We start from the raw sequence: 14,664 nt of genomic DNA, 5'->3' as shown, positions 1-14,664 counted from the left end.
GAAAAGATTGGATTATGAGAGCCGTATCCTCGTGAGTGCATAAATTCATTTGATAGATGTAATATTTGAACGGTCTACTGGGTAGTAATTGTAAGTAGGTAGGACATCCCTGGAGGAAGTAGGTTACTGGGGGCGTGGCCTCAGACTAAACCTGTTCCCAGGCCCTTCCTCTCTTGCTCTCAGCCTCCAGGCGCCTGGAGCGGAGCAGCTTTTCCCCACCAGCCTTTCCACCGTGATGTTCTGCCTCAACTCAGGCCCAAAGCAATGGAGTCAGCCAACTATGGACTGAGACCTCTGAAACTGTGAGCCAAAATAAACTTTTCTTCCTCTAAGTTGTTTTTGTCAGGTATTTTGATCACAGCAATGAAAAGCTAACACAAAAACTGTCTAGAATATGATGAGAGAAAAGAACAAGAAGGAAACGCATATATATTGTACATTCTGAGACTTTGAGTCTTGTTTATTCTATTTGCTGGCTTCCTCTGGTACTGCTCTGACAGGGACAGGAGAAACTGCCTCATTAGTGCTGGGTGGGGAGAGAAGTCTAGGTTCCCTGCTTGGATTCCGTTGACACCTGAAGGGAAGAACCCTCCTTACTGCTGACTGGTGGTGGACCTTCCTTGTACAAGTTCTGAGAAACTGATGTGACTCCATTTTTGAAAAACCAGCCTCTACCTCAGGGACCCACAGAGCACTCCTAGGCACATACCCACCCTGCTGAGTTGTTTGTAAATAACAGGAGAGGTCTGCTGCACCAGATGTCCCAGACTCAGTTAGGCTAGGTGAGGATCCATAGCAACCCCCCTAGCAACCTCCAGTTATTATTCCTGTAGGAATTTAAGTTTAGAAACCAAAGTTGAAAATAGGCCTCCAAACAATGTCGATACAGTAGCTCAGCATCACAAATCTTCTGGGGTTATTCATGACACACCCTTTTATGAACAGTTCAAACTGTCACTTAAAGAACAACTTAAAAGTATGTGTGTGTGGAGAGAGAGAGAGAGAGAGAGAGAGAGAGAGAGAGAGAGAGATATGAATGAGGGTGGCTTTTGGGAATCAAACATAGGGCTTCATGAAATTCTAGGCACGTACTCTACCACTGAGCCCAGTCCCTAAAATGTATATAATTTTGAAAGCTCACAAAATTACTCTTCTGGAAACTGCTGAGGAAGAGGGACGCAAAAAAATGATTCTGGGCTCTCCAAGTTTTCCTGGCTCCTAAGAATGATCTCTAATACATTTTATCTCTCATATTTTCTTATCATCACTGAACTTCTTTAGCCCATTTGAGGGTTTTTTTTTCCATATTTTTATTGGTGCGTTATAATTTTTACATAATGTTGGGATTCGTTGCTATTTGAGTTTTTTAATATTTATTTTTTAGTTGTAGTTGGACACAATACCTTTATTTTACTTATTTATTTTCGTGTGGTGCTGAGGATCGATCCAAGGGCCTTGCCTATGCTAGGTAAGTGCTCTACTGCTGAGCCACAACCCCAGTCGCCCCCCACCCATATGAGTTTTGAAGTTCCTGTGGCAATTAGCCCCGAAGAACAAGAGAATCACCTTCCTCATACTGACACAACAAAATTGCCTGACATACAAATCTGGCCCCATCACTGCCTGACTAACCCTTTCCCTGGATAATACCACCTTTGGTAAATCCTAAAGTTGACAACCAGTTTTGCTCAGGATCCTGCATTATGGTCTAGACCTACCCAAGTCCTGTTCTCCAACAACTTCCCCATGACTTGTAGGCTGTCAGGTTCTGCACAATAGAAAAAACAAATTTTTAAATTTTTTGTTGTTGTAGATGGAAATTATACCTTTATTTAATTTATTTATTTTTATGAGATGCTGAGGATCAAACCCAGGGCTTCACACATGTGAGGTGAATGCTCTACCACTGAGCCACAAACCCAGCCCCCAAACTTGGAAAAAGGCAAAATAACCGCTTGGTTTCCTAGTACCATGGCAAAGCATTTTGCAGTAAGCCTGCTGGGATCTCCCAAGATACACTCAAATGCAACCTTGAGGTCAAAGTCTAATTGGTCAAACATCAATGACAACTTGATCCTCAACCTCAACCTCGTGAAGTCCACAACTCAGCAGGAAAGATAAAATTAAATAACCACACGCACAATTATTTAGAAGCAATTATGATGAGCATCATGAAAGAAAGGTACAGAATGCTGTGAAGATCCATTAAAAGGGTCCTAGTCTTAACCTAGTGTTGGGGAAAGTTTCCCTGAGAAGAGACATTAACTGACAGCTGAAGGTACCACAGAAGCTAGGCAGGTGCAGGGGAAGTAAGGGTTGGAGGGTATTCCCTACAGACAGGACAGCTCCTGCAGGTGTACAGGGACAGAGAAGCACAAAGGGAAGACACAGGGGAGAATTTGCTGGATGGGCCATTAACAAACCCCCAACCAATCTCCATCAGCTTCCCAAACCTTTCTAAATGAACGATTTTTGCAGACAGTCTTGAGGCACGTTCCCAGTCTCTTTCTGCCTTTTTTACTGCCTTTCTTTTATGTTTTTGAGCTGCTCCAAGAGAACAAGTTCCCATTACAGAAATGCAATCAAGTTCAAACTGAGCATTACCTTTTAAAAAAATGTTCTGTCAAACATTTAAATATTTTCTCTCATTAGAAAAATGTCCTCTGTCTTTTCATCCAGCCTTGACCCCTGCCCCATGCTGGAGATGGAACCCAAGGCCTCACAACATGTTAGGTGAGCGCTCTGCCCCCAGCTACATCCCAGCACTGGCCTCAGTTCTTTGGCTGCTTTTTATCTCTACACAGCTTCCCTTCTTTTATTTATTAATCTTTACGATTTTTTTTTTTCCATTTTACAGTACTAGGGATAGAACCTAGGGGCTCTCTACCACTGGGCTACCTCCCCAATTCTTTGCTTTTTTTTTTTTTTTTTTTTGGTATCAGGGATTGAACCCAGGGGTGCTTAATCACTGAGCCACATCCGAAGCCCTTTTTTTGTATTTTATTTTAAGACAGGGTCTCACCGAGTTGCTTAGGGCCTTGCTAAATTGCTGAAGCTGGCTTTGAATTCATGATCCTCCTGCCTCAGCCTCCTGAACCACTGGGATTACAGACATGCACCACTACGCCCAGCCTCAATTCTTTTTATTTTTTATTTGAGACAGGGTCTTACTAAGTTGCTGGGGTTGTCCTCAAACTTGCCATCCTCCTGCCTCAGCCTCCAGAGTCACTGGGATTACAGGTGTGTACTCCTATACCTGGCTGCACCATGGTTTTAGAAGGCAGCTCCCTTGCTTTCTGTCATGTCCACAGCTCAACTGGGATAGGTTGCTGAAAGGTTCAGAAGAGGGTTTGGAGATGGCATTCAAGATAATTTATTGGGTAATGCTTACAAGACATCAGTGACTGCCCCAAGAAGAGTTCAGTGGTGACAGGCTCAACCAGCAGCTCCTTTGTCCCTCACAGAGCTTCACCAAGCAGCACCTCCATCCCTCGTGACAATGCTCCAGAAAAGAAAACCTGCATCCCTCAAAGTGATTTATCTGGTCAGGGTCTCTTGGACCAGTACATAGATCATTTCCACAGTGCCCTCAGTTCCCCACCTGCCCCCACTCAGAGAAGGATTTTATATGTAGGCTGCAGAGCAGTGACATCATCAGCATTGGCTTGCTTAGGTTGTTTGTCTGACCAGCATTCCAAGGAGCATCTGTCCATATAAGAAAGTAGCTTTCCACAACAACATCAGCTTGCCCGGGTTCCCAGTGTGCAGGAGAAAGCCGGTGTCCTTCGAGATAACATGTATCAGGATATTCCAGTCCAATCTTGTTCTCAGTGTTCCCTTAACTTGGCTAGGTTTTTGGGAACAGAGAATGGGCACCCAGGAACATGGTGTTTACTGTCCCCTTTTCTTTAAAGATGGTACATCTTACCTGTATCTTTATTACTATTGAATAGGCCTGCTGCATGGCTTAACAAATATAGTTACACAATAATGATTGCAGCCTGTTATGGTTTGGCTACAAGGTGTCCCCCAAACACTCCTGTGTTAATGCAAGAATGTTCAGAGGTGAAATGACTAGACTATGAGAGCTGTAACATAATCAGTGGGTAAAATCCATTTGACGGATTAATAAATTAAAGGGACTAGGTGGTAAGTATAGGCAGGTGGGGCATGGTTGGAGGATGTAGGTGATTGGGGACCCTTGGGGTTGATATTTGTCCCTGGTACTTTGTCTTCTCTCTTTCTCTGTCCCTCAACCCCCACTGCTTCTTTCCAGACACCGTGGGCTGAGCAACCTTCCTCTACCACAAGCTTCTGCCATGATTCTCCACCTCATCTTGGGCCCAGAGTGATGGAGTGAACCCATCATAGACTGAATCTCTAAGACTGTGAGCCCAAATAAATTTTTCCTCCCTTAAGCTGCGTTTGTGTGTGTGTGTGTGTGTGTGTGTGTGTGTGTGTGTTTTGTTTTGTTTTGTTTTGTTTTGTTTTTTTGGTGGTGCTGGGGGCTGAACCAAGGGCCTTGTGTATGCAAAGCAAGTGCTTTACCAACTGAGATATATCCTCCGCAGCCACCCTTAACTTCTTCTTGTTGTATATTTTAGCCACAGTGACAAAAAAGCTGACTAACACAGTAGCCTTTTATACAATAGTATCACTTCTATTTTACTTTAGAGAAATAATCTTGATATGAAAAAACACTACATGCAAAAATATAGATGTTTATTATAATGTTATTCTTGTCGTGAAAAGTAGAAATCCTACCTAACACAGTAACTGTAGTGGAATGGTATGTGCCTTTGAAGCTCTGGTGATAACAGATCACAGTTTAGGATGGTGCTAGCTACATAGTTATTGCTTTGTTTGCTGTTTTGGGGATTAAGCCCAGGGATGCTGGACCTATTGACCTACATCCTTTTTTTTTTTTTTTTTTTTTTAAATTAACTGAGACTGGCCTTGCTAAATTTCAAAGGCTGGCCTCAAGTTTGCAATCCTCTTGCCTGAGCTTCTCCAGTGGCTGAGTTAGAAGTTAACCATACTCAGCATAGTTATGTTTTTAATAAAGGTGTAACTTTTTCTTCTCTCTCTCTCTCTCTCTCTCTCTCTCTGTACTGGGGATTTAACTCAGGAGCACGGGGCATTTGACCACTGAGCCACAGAACAGCCCTATTTTGTGTTTTATTTAGAGACAGTATCTCACTGAGTTGCTAAGCACCTGGAGATCCTTCGCCTTCCAAACTGCTGGGATTACAGGCCTGCGCTACCGTGTTGGCTCTAAAGGTATAACTTTTATGTATCTTCCAAGTGTTTCCCCAGATGATGATCCTCTGATGGTGCATCTTGGTGTTTCACCCATTGGGAACCATCTCACACTGAAGCAGGAGAGAACCTGGGCTCATGCTTATTTTCTCTGGACAGAGTTGGGCTGTGTCCTTCTAGAGGCTATAGAGTAAAACAAATGTGTAGATTTATGAGGCATGGGAGAGACCCCAGCGAAGAAGGAAGCAAGATTCAGGGATTCAGGGCCACAGAGTACATTACTTTGGTTTCTTTCTTTTTTGGGGGAGGGGGTTGCTGTGTGTACTTTTAAAACAAAGTTTTTGAAGTACATCTGACCTTCATGTAGCTTTTACTGTATTTGTTTCCTAGCTTTGAAAGGTGAGTTATTCAGTAAACCCCTAAGATAAAAATGACCCTTCTCTCTCTCTCTCTCTCTCTCTCTCTCTCTCTCTCTCTCTCTCTCTCTCTCTTTCACACACACACACACACACACACACACACACAATCTCTGGGTCCACTTTTTCTTCATTCCCCTTTCCAAACCCCCAATCCCTGGTTTAAAATGACTGTCCTGGAGGTAAGGTCGCAATATGGAATAATGTTGATCACAAATTAGAAACACAGAAAAGAAACAGAGCATTTTATTACTGTGCTTGAAAAGATGAAGTAAAACACTATGAAAAAGTACCCCAGAAATCAACAATGGTTATGTATGATCTACCATTTTTTTTTTCACATTTACAAAATGTTCACAATCTATGTAACTTTAAAAAGAAAATAGTTTAAAAAATCTTTGAAAATGGAATCCCATGTTTCCAATGACCAGCTGGTTCAGGCTTAGTCTGGTGGCAGTTTTTAAAATGCCAGCCTTTTGTTGAAGAAGGCAGAGACGGGTGGAGCCGGAGGGGCATTGGTTACTTCCGTACAGTATGTGCACAATTGAAGCCGAATAAACGCATTACATGCCTCCTCCCTAAAACCGCAGAGAACCACTTAAGCCAGCACGGGGGCAGAACTGGCCCAGCGCCGGGGCAGCGGTTCTAATTGGCCTGTCCGGCAGAGGGCGCGCTGGATGCAGCGAACCTCCCGGCCGCTCTGGCCCCGCCCAGGCCCCGCCCAGGCCCCGCCCACCGCCGTCATGTGGGGGGGCTCCAGGTCCAGCCTGTTGCTGTTGCTGCCGCGCTGTATTCATCATGGAGCTGGCGCCGCGGAGCTCGCCTGTCTCGCGGTGGCTACTGCTGCTGCTGCTGCCGCTGCTATTGGGCCTCAGCACCGGTAGGTTCGAGCAAAAAGCTCACCAGCAGCGGGTGCGCACCCACCCCCCTGTTTCTCTCTAAGGGTGAAACTTTGCTAGTGGGTTTGTGGTTTTAAAAACAAAATTCTTTTCCTGGTTCATTCTTTAGTAATTTATATTGCTTTTGAACCTCGCCTTTTTTTTTTTTCTTTTTTCAGTTCAAAGTATTTTTCTACCCTTTTCTGGCTCTGGATGATCTAATGCTTCCTTTCTCCCTTACGCCTAGATATACGCAATTGTGCACCAATGTGTGATTTGGGGGAAACTGCCGATCTGTGAGATTTCCACGATCTAAAAAGTCTACTTCCCTTTTTTTGTTGTGGTGGGCTGCCAGATGAGGTTATAAGGTCTTATAAGCCTGCAGTAGGCAGTCAGAAAGACCCCTGAAAGCCCTACCAGAAACCGGCCCTTTCGTCTGCTTGATGGGAACAGGCAAAAACAAATTTGTGTTTAAATACGATGACTTGCAAATTGATTTTTACTTTATTCAGCAAAATATCTCCCCGTCTGAGTCTACAACAGAGAATATGAACTAGCCACAAACTTGTCTTGTGATCTCAGGCAAGTTGCTTAACAGTTCTTGTTTTCTCTTTTGTAAAATGGTAATTATTTGGCCCTTCAGCTTAGGTCACAGAAATGCAAAATATGTTCCCCCAGATTTTACAATGGTCGTTGTCAGGGAAGGGTGAAGTGCCAGGGGTTAGATTTGGAGGGACTTGAAATTCTGTCATTTTCAAGAAACTAAAATCTCTGTCATTTTCAAGGGACTCGGGTTTTATCAGTCATTTTCAAGGAGACTATAATCTCATGTTACTTGTATATAGAGCCTTTTAGCCACACCTGTAATATTCTAGCCATTCTCTTTTATTTCTTGGGCATTTTCTGATTTTCTTCTCTCTCCCTCTCTCCTTCCCCACCCCCACTTCCTTTCCCCTCACCCTTATAGGGAATGGAACCCAGGGGCTCTCTACTACTGAGCTACTGCCCCAACCCTTTTTATTTTTTATTTTGAGACAGTCTCACAAGTTGTGATCCTCCTACCTCAACCTCCAGAGTCACTGGGATTTCAGGCTTGTGCCACCAAGCCCAGTTTCTTCATTCTTTTCTTTCTTTTCTTTTCTTTCTTTTTTTTTTTTTTTTTGGTACTGGGGATTAAATCCAGGGGCGCTTAACCACTGAGTCACATCTCTGGCTCTTTTTTATATTTTATTTAGAGACAGGATCTCCTTGAGTTGCTTAGGGCTCACTAAATTACTGAGGCTGGCTTTAAACTCAGGATGCTCCTGCCTCAGCCTCTAAGCTCTGGAATTACAGGCGTGCACCACACCATGATTTCTTCATTCTTTTAATTTACAAGACAACATCATCTCCTCATCTATGCCCATCTCTTCCTTAGTTGGGACAAGCTTTTGTTTTAATTGCTAATGATGCCTGAAATTTAAGAAAAAGAAGGCAAAAACTTGGTCACAGGGAATTCTTCTCATCATCTTTTTTTTTCTTTAACCTACTCAGTGGCTTTGAGGAAAAAAAAAGATACTGTAATTTGGAAGTTATTACTTCAACAAAAGGTGACAGAAAATGTAATTTATCCTACCCCTTTCCAATACATATTTTGCAGATGCTAGAGAAAAGTTAACTAAGGAAAATTGGAATGAGAGGATTTAAGGAAATAAAAAAATATATATATATTTTTACTCTTCATTCAGCAAATAAGAAATATATAAAATATATATCTCCAAATTTTTTAAAAAAATAATTGGGCTATAGCTTGTTGGTAGAGCACATGCTGAGGCCTTGGTCTGATCCTTACCTCCATGACCTCTGAAAAAAAATTGATCTACATAATTAAGGAAAATTATTCTTTTGTATATTTGTTACAGATCTGTCTTTCCTGTTTGCCTTTATATTTTATTTAATTTTATTTTTTGGTACTGGGAATTGAACCCAGGATTGCTTCACCATTGAGCTATGAGCTATATTTCCAACACTTTTCGGGGGAGGGGGCAGGTAAGGGGGATTTAACCCAGGGCACTTGACGGAGGAGACACATTTCAAGTCTTTTTTCTTTTTTATTTTGAGACAGGGTTTCCCTAAATTGTTTAGGACCTTGCTAAATTGCTGAGGCTGGCTTTAAACTTGTGATCCTCCTGCCTCAGCCTCCTAAACTGCTGGGATTAAAGGTGTGCACCACCGCACCCAGCTCTTCAACTTAATTAAATTTTTTTTCTTTTTTGGTGGTGGGTACTGGGGATTGAATTCAGGGGCACTCAACCACTGAGCCACATCTCTAGCCCTATTTTGTACTTTATTTGAGTCAGGGTCTCACTGAGATGCTAAGTGCCTCACCAATGCTGAAGCTGGCTTTGAACTTATGATTCTCCTGTCTCACCTTCCCTAGCCACTGGGATTATTTAATTTTATTATTTAATTTTTGATGTACAGAAATGTTGTTGACAAGTTTCTGCCTTCACCTCTTAATGTTTTTCCTTATAATCTCTGGGGTTTGCTTTTTTTTTTTTTTCGGGGGGGGGAGAGAGAGAGAGAGAGAGAGAGAGAGAGAATTTTTTTTTTTAAAGAGAGAGTGATAGAGGGAGAGAGAGAGAGAGAGAATTTTTTTTTTCAATATTTATTTCTTAGTTCTCGGAGGACACAACATCTTTGCTGGTATGTGGTGCTGGATCGAACCCGGGCCGCACGCATGCCAGGCGAGCGCGCTACCGCTTGAGCCACATCCCCAGCCCCTGGGATTTGCTTAAATCCTTTTCTCATCTAGAGGTCAGAAAAATATTCAATTGCAATCATCCCTCCGTATCCAGTTGGATCCAGGATCCATCTTGGGTGCCCAAATGCATACATGCTCAAGTACTTTATATAAAATAGTATAGTATTTGCATATAACCTACACACATCCTCCCATATCTTTTAAATAATATCTAGATTACTTATAATACCAATACACAAATAAATGCTATGTGAATAGTTGTTATACTTTTTTGTTGTTTTTTTTTTTTTCCCAATTGGTGAGGGGGACCAGGTATTGAACTCAGGGGCACTCGACTACTGAGCCACATCTTCAGCCCTATTTTGTATTTTTATTTAGAGAGAAGAGAATGTCTTCCTGAGTTGCTTAGTGCCCCGCTTTTGCTAAGTCTGGCTTTGAACTTGCAATCCTCCTGTTTCAGCCCCCCAAGCTGCTGGGATTACAGGCATGTGCCTTGCTGGCTCCAAATATTTTTTATTCAAAACTAGTTGAATCCAAGGATATAAGATCTGTGGATAGAGAGGACTGCCTGTGTATATTTTTGTTTAATTTTAAAATTTTAAACACTTTAATTTTTAATTTTAAAATTTAACACTTGGTTACTTGGAATATATTTTGATTTATAGTGTTGAAAGGACCTAAACTTCTTTATACTGAATAGTCTTAGCCCCATTAATTTGTGATGCCTCTTTAATCATGTATTAAATGGGGATATAAAAACAAGCATCCTGCATTTTGAGCTTTTTTTTTTCTCCATCAAAATGTAACTATCTCTCTTGTTTTTAACAAAAGGGCTTCATGCTTGTTAAAAATTCAAACATTAGCTGGGCATGGTAGTGCATGCCTGTAATCCCAACCATTTGTGAGACATTTGTAGCCTGGCATGGCTCTCTCTACCAGATCTGGAATTCACCTGAACATCACCTGACAATCTTCAGGAAAATGACCTTGAGACTCTTTTGCAGGAGCTGTCATTGACTGGCCCACAGAAGAGGGCAAGGAAGCATGGGATTATGTAACCGTCAGAAAGGATGCTCACATGTTCTGGTGGCTTTATTACACTACCAACCCCTGCAAGAACTTCTCAGAGCTGCCCCTGGTCATGTGGCTTCAGGTAAACTAACTTCTTTCCCTGGCCTCACCTTGAGACCAGGCCTCCCTCTCTCAGCTTATTTATTTATTTATTTTGGTTCTGTGGAATGAACCCAGGGATACTTTACCACTGAGCTGCATCCCCAGGCCCCTAACTTTTTCTTTTTTTTTTTTTTTTTTTTTGAGACAGGGTCTTGCTAAGTTGCTTAGGCCTTGCTAAATTGCTGAGGCTGGCTTTGAATTTGTGATCCTCCTGCCTCATTCTCTGAGTTGCTAGGATTACAGACATGTACTACTGTACCTCTTTGCTTATTCCTAAGGGCTCACAGCTCAACAGTTTAAGTCTGGTTTGGTCCAGCAGCCAGGCTTGGGGCTTTGGCATCCTGAGGCAAATTGAGGAAAAGGTATAGCCAAGGAGGTGAAATTGGAGAGTAAAGGGAGTCTAGCCTTTTTTGAGGGTTTTTTGATTTGTTTTTGTGGTACTGGGGATTAAACCCAGGGATATTCTACCAATAAGCTACATCTCCAGCCCTTTTATTTTAATTAATTAATTAATTAATTTGTTTATTTTTGGGTACAGAGATTGAACTCAGGGACACTCAACCACTGAGCCACATCCCCAGCCCTATTTTGTATTTTACTTAGAGACAGGGTCTCACTGGGTTGCTTAGCACCTTGCTTTTTGCTGAGGCTGGCTTTGAACTTAGGATCCTCCTACCCCCCAAGAATTACAGGTGTGCGCTACCACGCCCAGCCCTTTTATTTTATTTTGAGACAGGGTCTTGCTAAATTGTTCAGGCTGGTCTTAAACTTGCAATTCTCCTGCCTCAGCCTCCGATATAACTGGCATTAAGATGTGCACATCTCACCCAGCTGCCAGGGTCTTTTTATTATTGAGGCCAGACAGTTGCAGGAACCTTGACTAATGATGTCTTTGGTTTTATACTGATAGAAAGGGTTTTGAAAGGTTCTGAAGCAAAGACCAAGATACAGCAAACCTCCTTCACCTTTCCTTTTCCTTCCTCTCCCCCTCCCCAGGATCCTCTCCTGGACCCTAATACCTCATCCCCAGAAAAGCTCATCTTTTCAAAGAACTGCTACTAGTCTTTTATATCTTAGTGTGAATGTTAGGCCCTACCCTTCTTCCTAAATGTGTCTGCATTTTACCGTTGAGCTCTGACTGTAGGATTGAAGGCAAGGAACTACTGGAAACGTACTTCCTGCGTTCCTGTAATATCTGTCTAGAGATAGCCACGCCTGGAAGACTAATCTCAAGGGAGGGGTTGAAGAACAGTCTTGCTTCAGCCTCTGGAAAACGTGGGCATGGCCCAGTTGGCCAATAAATAGGGCACCCTGGTACTTATCTCCATGGGATGCAAATGGGACTTCCTCCAAAAAATGTTTCCCAGTGCCCAAGCTTTGTCTGCCAAATTTGTCTGCAGATTTTCAGCTGAGATGAAGGGAAGATGGACACTTTTCAGCACACATACCTCCTCTAGGGGCTACAGGTGAGGCTCAGCCCAAGGCTGCTGATAGGAAAATGCTCAGAAGAGAAAGCTACGTGTGTCAGCCCCGATGGGGCAGCTGGAGGGGAGGGTGCAGCATGGTTGCCTGGGAGAGCCAGGTCAGGGACAAGCCCAGCCGGTTCAGCCAGAGACCTGGGTTTTCAGCGCCTTCCTGCTGCTTTCATCCATGGCAAGACCCTACCCTTCTCTGAGCCTTAGTTTTCTAAGCGGGGTGATTTGGATGGTTTTCAAACTTGTTAATCAGCAGAACTTTTTTACGCACAGATGAAAGTTTCCACACAGGAACCAGAGCAGATAAAGCAGAAGTGCTGAGGCTGGGGTGGGAGGGGGTGCTGAGTCCTGTGTGTCCGGCCTCTTCTTTGTCCCTGGCCACCCTCAGGTACTTTCTAGGCTCTCTGGAAAACAATTTGAAAAACACCAGATTCCAGAAACTTTTGGTTGACTACTGGGTCAACTTGAACCAGTTTGCCAAGATTTTAAAATCAGGACGTTTCCTTCCTCTTTCAAAATATCAGGAAATCCAGCAGTTTGGATCTGAAGTCACCATCCCCAAAGTTGAGTGGTAGAGACCCCTTTCTCAGACAGCTTAGGAGCCTGCAGGGAAGGGGGATTCTGCCCCACAATCTCTGCCCAGCCTCCAGCCTCTGTGACCTTTGGTTAGTTAGTTTAACCTTTCAGGCTGAGATTCTATTTAAAGATTAGCTACTGAAGACACAAAGATTGCTCTTCTCCATTTCCCTAGAGGCTCAAGGGAAAAGGAAAAAAATACATATATATGATTAAAGAAGAAACAATTAATTCAGATGAAAGGCGTTCTCTCGTAGCAATCTACCAAGGACTCACGCACTGATTTCTCCAGAGGATCTTTGAGAATCGAGGTCACATCAGGAGTGGAGTAGCAAGCTATTTTAGGGATACTTTCAAGTCATGTACGCACTTCTTTTGATCCACTGACACACTTACCATATTTCAGAGTCGCTGGGTAGCCCTGGGCCACCACGGTAGTGCCCCATCCTGAAGATTTTGCAATCTTGTGTGTGTTCAGATAGAACAGCAGTGTCCTCCAGCCAGCTTCTCCAGCTTCTCATTTGGTCCCTAAAGACCACACCCTGGGCTTGGGATGTGGCTCAAGAGGTAGCGCGCTCGCCTGGCATGCGTGCGGCCCGGGTTCGATCCTCAGCACCACATACCAACAAAGATGTTGTGTCCGCCGAGAACTAAAAAATAAATATTAAAATTTTTCTCTCTCTCTCTCTCTCTCTCTCTCTCTCTCTCTCTCTCTCTCTCCTCTCTCACTCTCTCTTTAAAAAAAAAAAAAAAAAGACCACACCCTACCAATGGTCTTAGGAGCCTGCAGGGAAGGGGGACTCTTCACTTTGATCCTGTCCCATCCTGACTAAAAGTTGGGTTTCATATTGCCTTGTAAGCATTTTTCAGTGTTGCCACATCGTTTTCATAGTTTGATTCTAACTGACAGCATAGCCCACCCTGCAGGCGTGGTTCACTCCTCTGTTTCCTGTGGTGGGATATTCCAGTCACAGCCTTCCTCTTGTTGTGGCTGCTGTCAGCACACGAGATGAACATCTCCAACTGGACTGTGAACTTTTTACTGCTGTGTTGGGAAATCTTAAGATACAAAGTGCCTATAATCCAGGGGAGTCGTGGCCTTCCATTTATCTTAGCAAGGTTGGTGACAGTCACAGCACTAGTGTGAGGAGCCTTTCCTTGTGGGGGTCTCTTGCCGTTGTCCATCCAGCCCTCAGCCCTGCCTCCCCCTTCTCTTTTCTTTAGATTTCCCTGCACAAACTGCCTGGGTTTCTGTTGGGCTGGAATGATCTCCTTTCCATCTTCTCTCCCTTTCCAACTCATCCAACTGTGCACAAAGAGGCTATCTCCTTTTATTCTAGGCCTTGAGCCTTACTGATAATGCTGTCATGCACCCCCAACTCAGCTGGCCCACTAGATTTTTCCAGAAAGGCTCCCTCCCTTCCCTTGACCATCTCCTGTTGCCGACAGAAAGCCCACCCAACCTCCCCCACTTTTGCCCCTTCATTTCTTTCTCCTCCTCCCCTTTCTTCTCCTCCCTGAGCCTTTCAGAGCCCATAGAACTTCTGCCCGTCACAGAGTAGTGTCCCCAAGCTTCAGTGCAGAATCCTGCCTCTGCCCTGCCGCTGGATGCCCACATATCAAGCGCTCCTGCCCCGGGACTTGCACATTTGCTCCGTTATATCCAGGGAGTTGACTTGACCAAGCAGCCTCTCAGTCTGAGCCCTTGTCTATCCACAGGGGTTCATCACAGAGCCCAGATAATCCCCACAGAGCCCCTGCATGGCCCAGAGCCAGCCACATCCCCTCTTCAGGGCCTACTGCTCTTCTTTGAAGTGAGAAGGGTTAGAGTTGTTTTTGAAAAGTCTTTTGTGATGTAGGGGCAAGGTTCAAACTCAGAGAATCAGGAAGGTTCCCTTGAGGACCTCTTAGCCCAACTCTGTCCTTTCAAAGAGGAAGACTTCAGAAGTTACCACAAGAGCCTGTTGCCGGAGCCCGTGGGTCGCTGGGGACATGCATCTTGCACAGACTGACCAAGCAATCACTAAATCATAAGTTGTTTATAGTGATCGGGCTCATCCATTGTGATGACTAAGATTTGACTCGATTTTCTTTTCTTTTTTTTAATATTTATTTTTTTAGTTTTAAGTGGACACAATATCTTT

General features: G+C 43.6%; 1 protein-coding gene across 1 annotated transcript in view; it reads left to right on the top strand.

Annotated features, from left to right (window-relative positions):
* Positions 1 to 6,427: 6,427 nt before the first annotated feature.
* SCPEP1 (serine carboxypeptidase 1) overlaps positions 6,428 to 14,664 on the top strand; it is a 32,432-nt gene continuing 24,195 nt past the window's right edge. The window contains exons 1-2 of the mRNA XM_081270595.1: positions 6,428 to 6,555; positions 10,301 to 10,449. Of these exons, the coding sequence (XP_081126721.1) occupies positions 6,474 to 6,555; positions 10,301 to 10,449 (231 nt within the window). The 5' untranslated portion in view covers positions 6,428 to 6,473. The remainder of the gene's footprint in view (positions 6,556 to 10,300; positions 10,450 to 14,664) is intronic.

Source organism: Spermophilus citellus, assembly GCF_964194105.1.
Source record: "Spermophilus citellus genome assembly, chromosome: 17".
Classification (NCBI taxonomy): Eukaryota; Metazoa; Chordata; class Mammalia; order Rodentia; family Sciuridae; genus Spermophilus; species Spermophilus citellus.
Note: the sequence above shows the minus strand (reverse complement) of the source record. Positions and strands in the feature narration are given on the sequence as shown.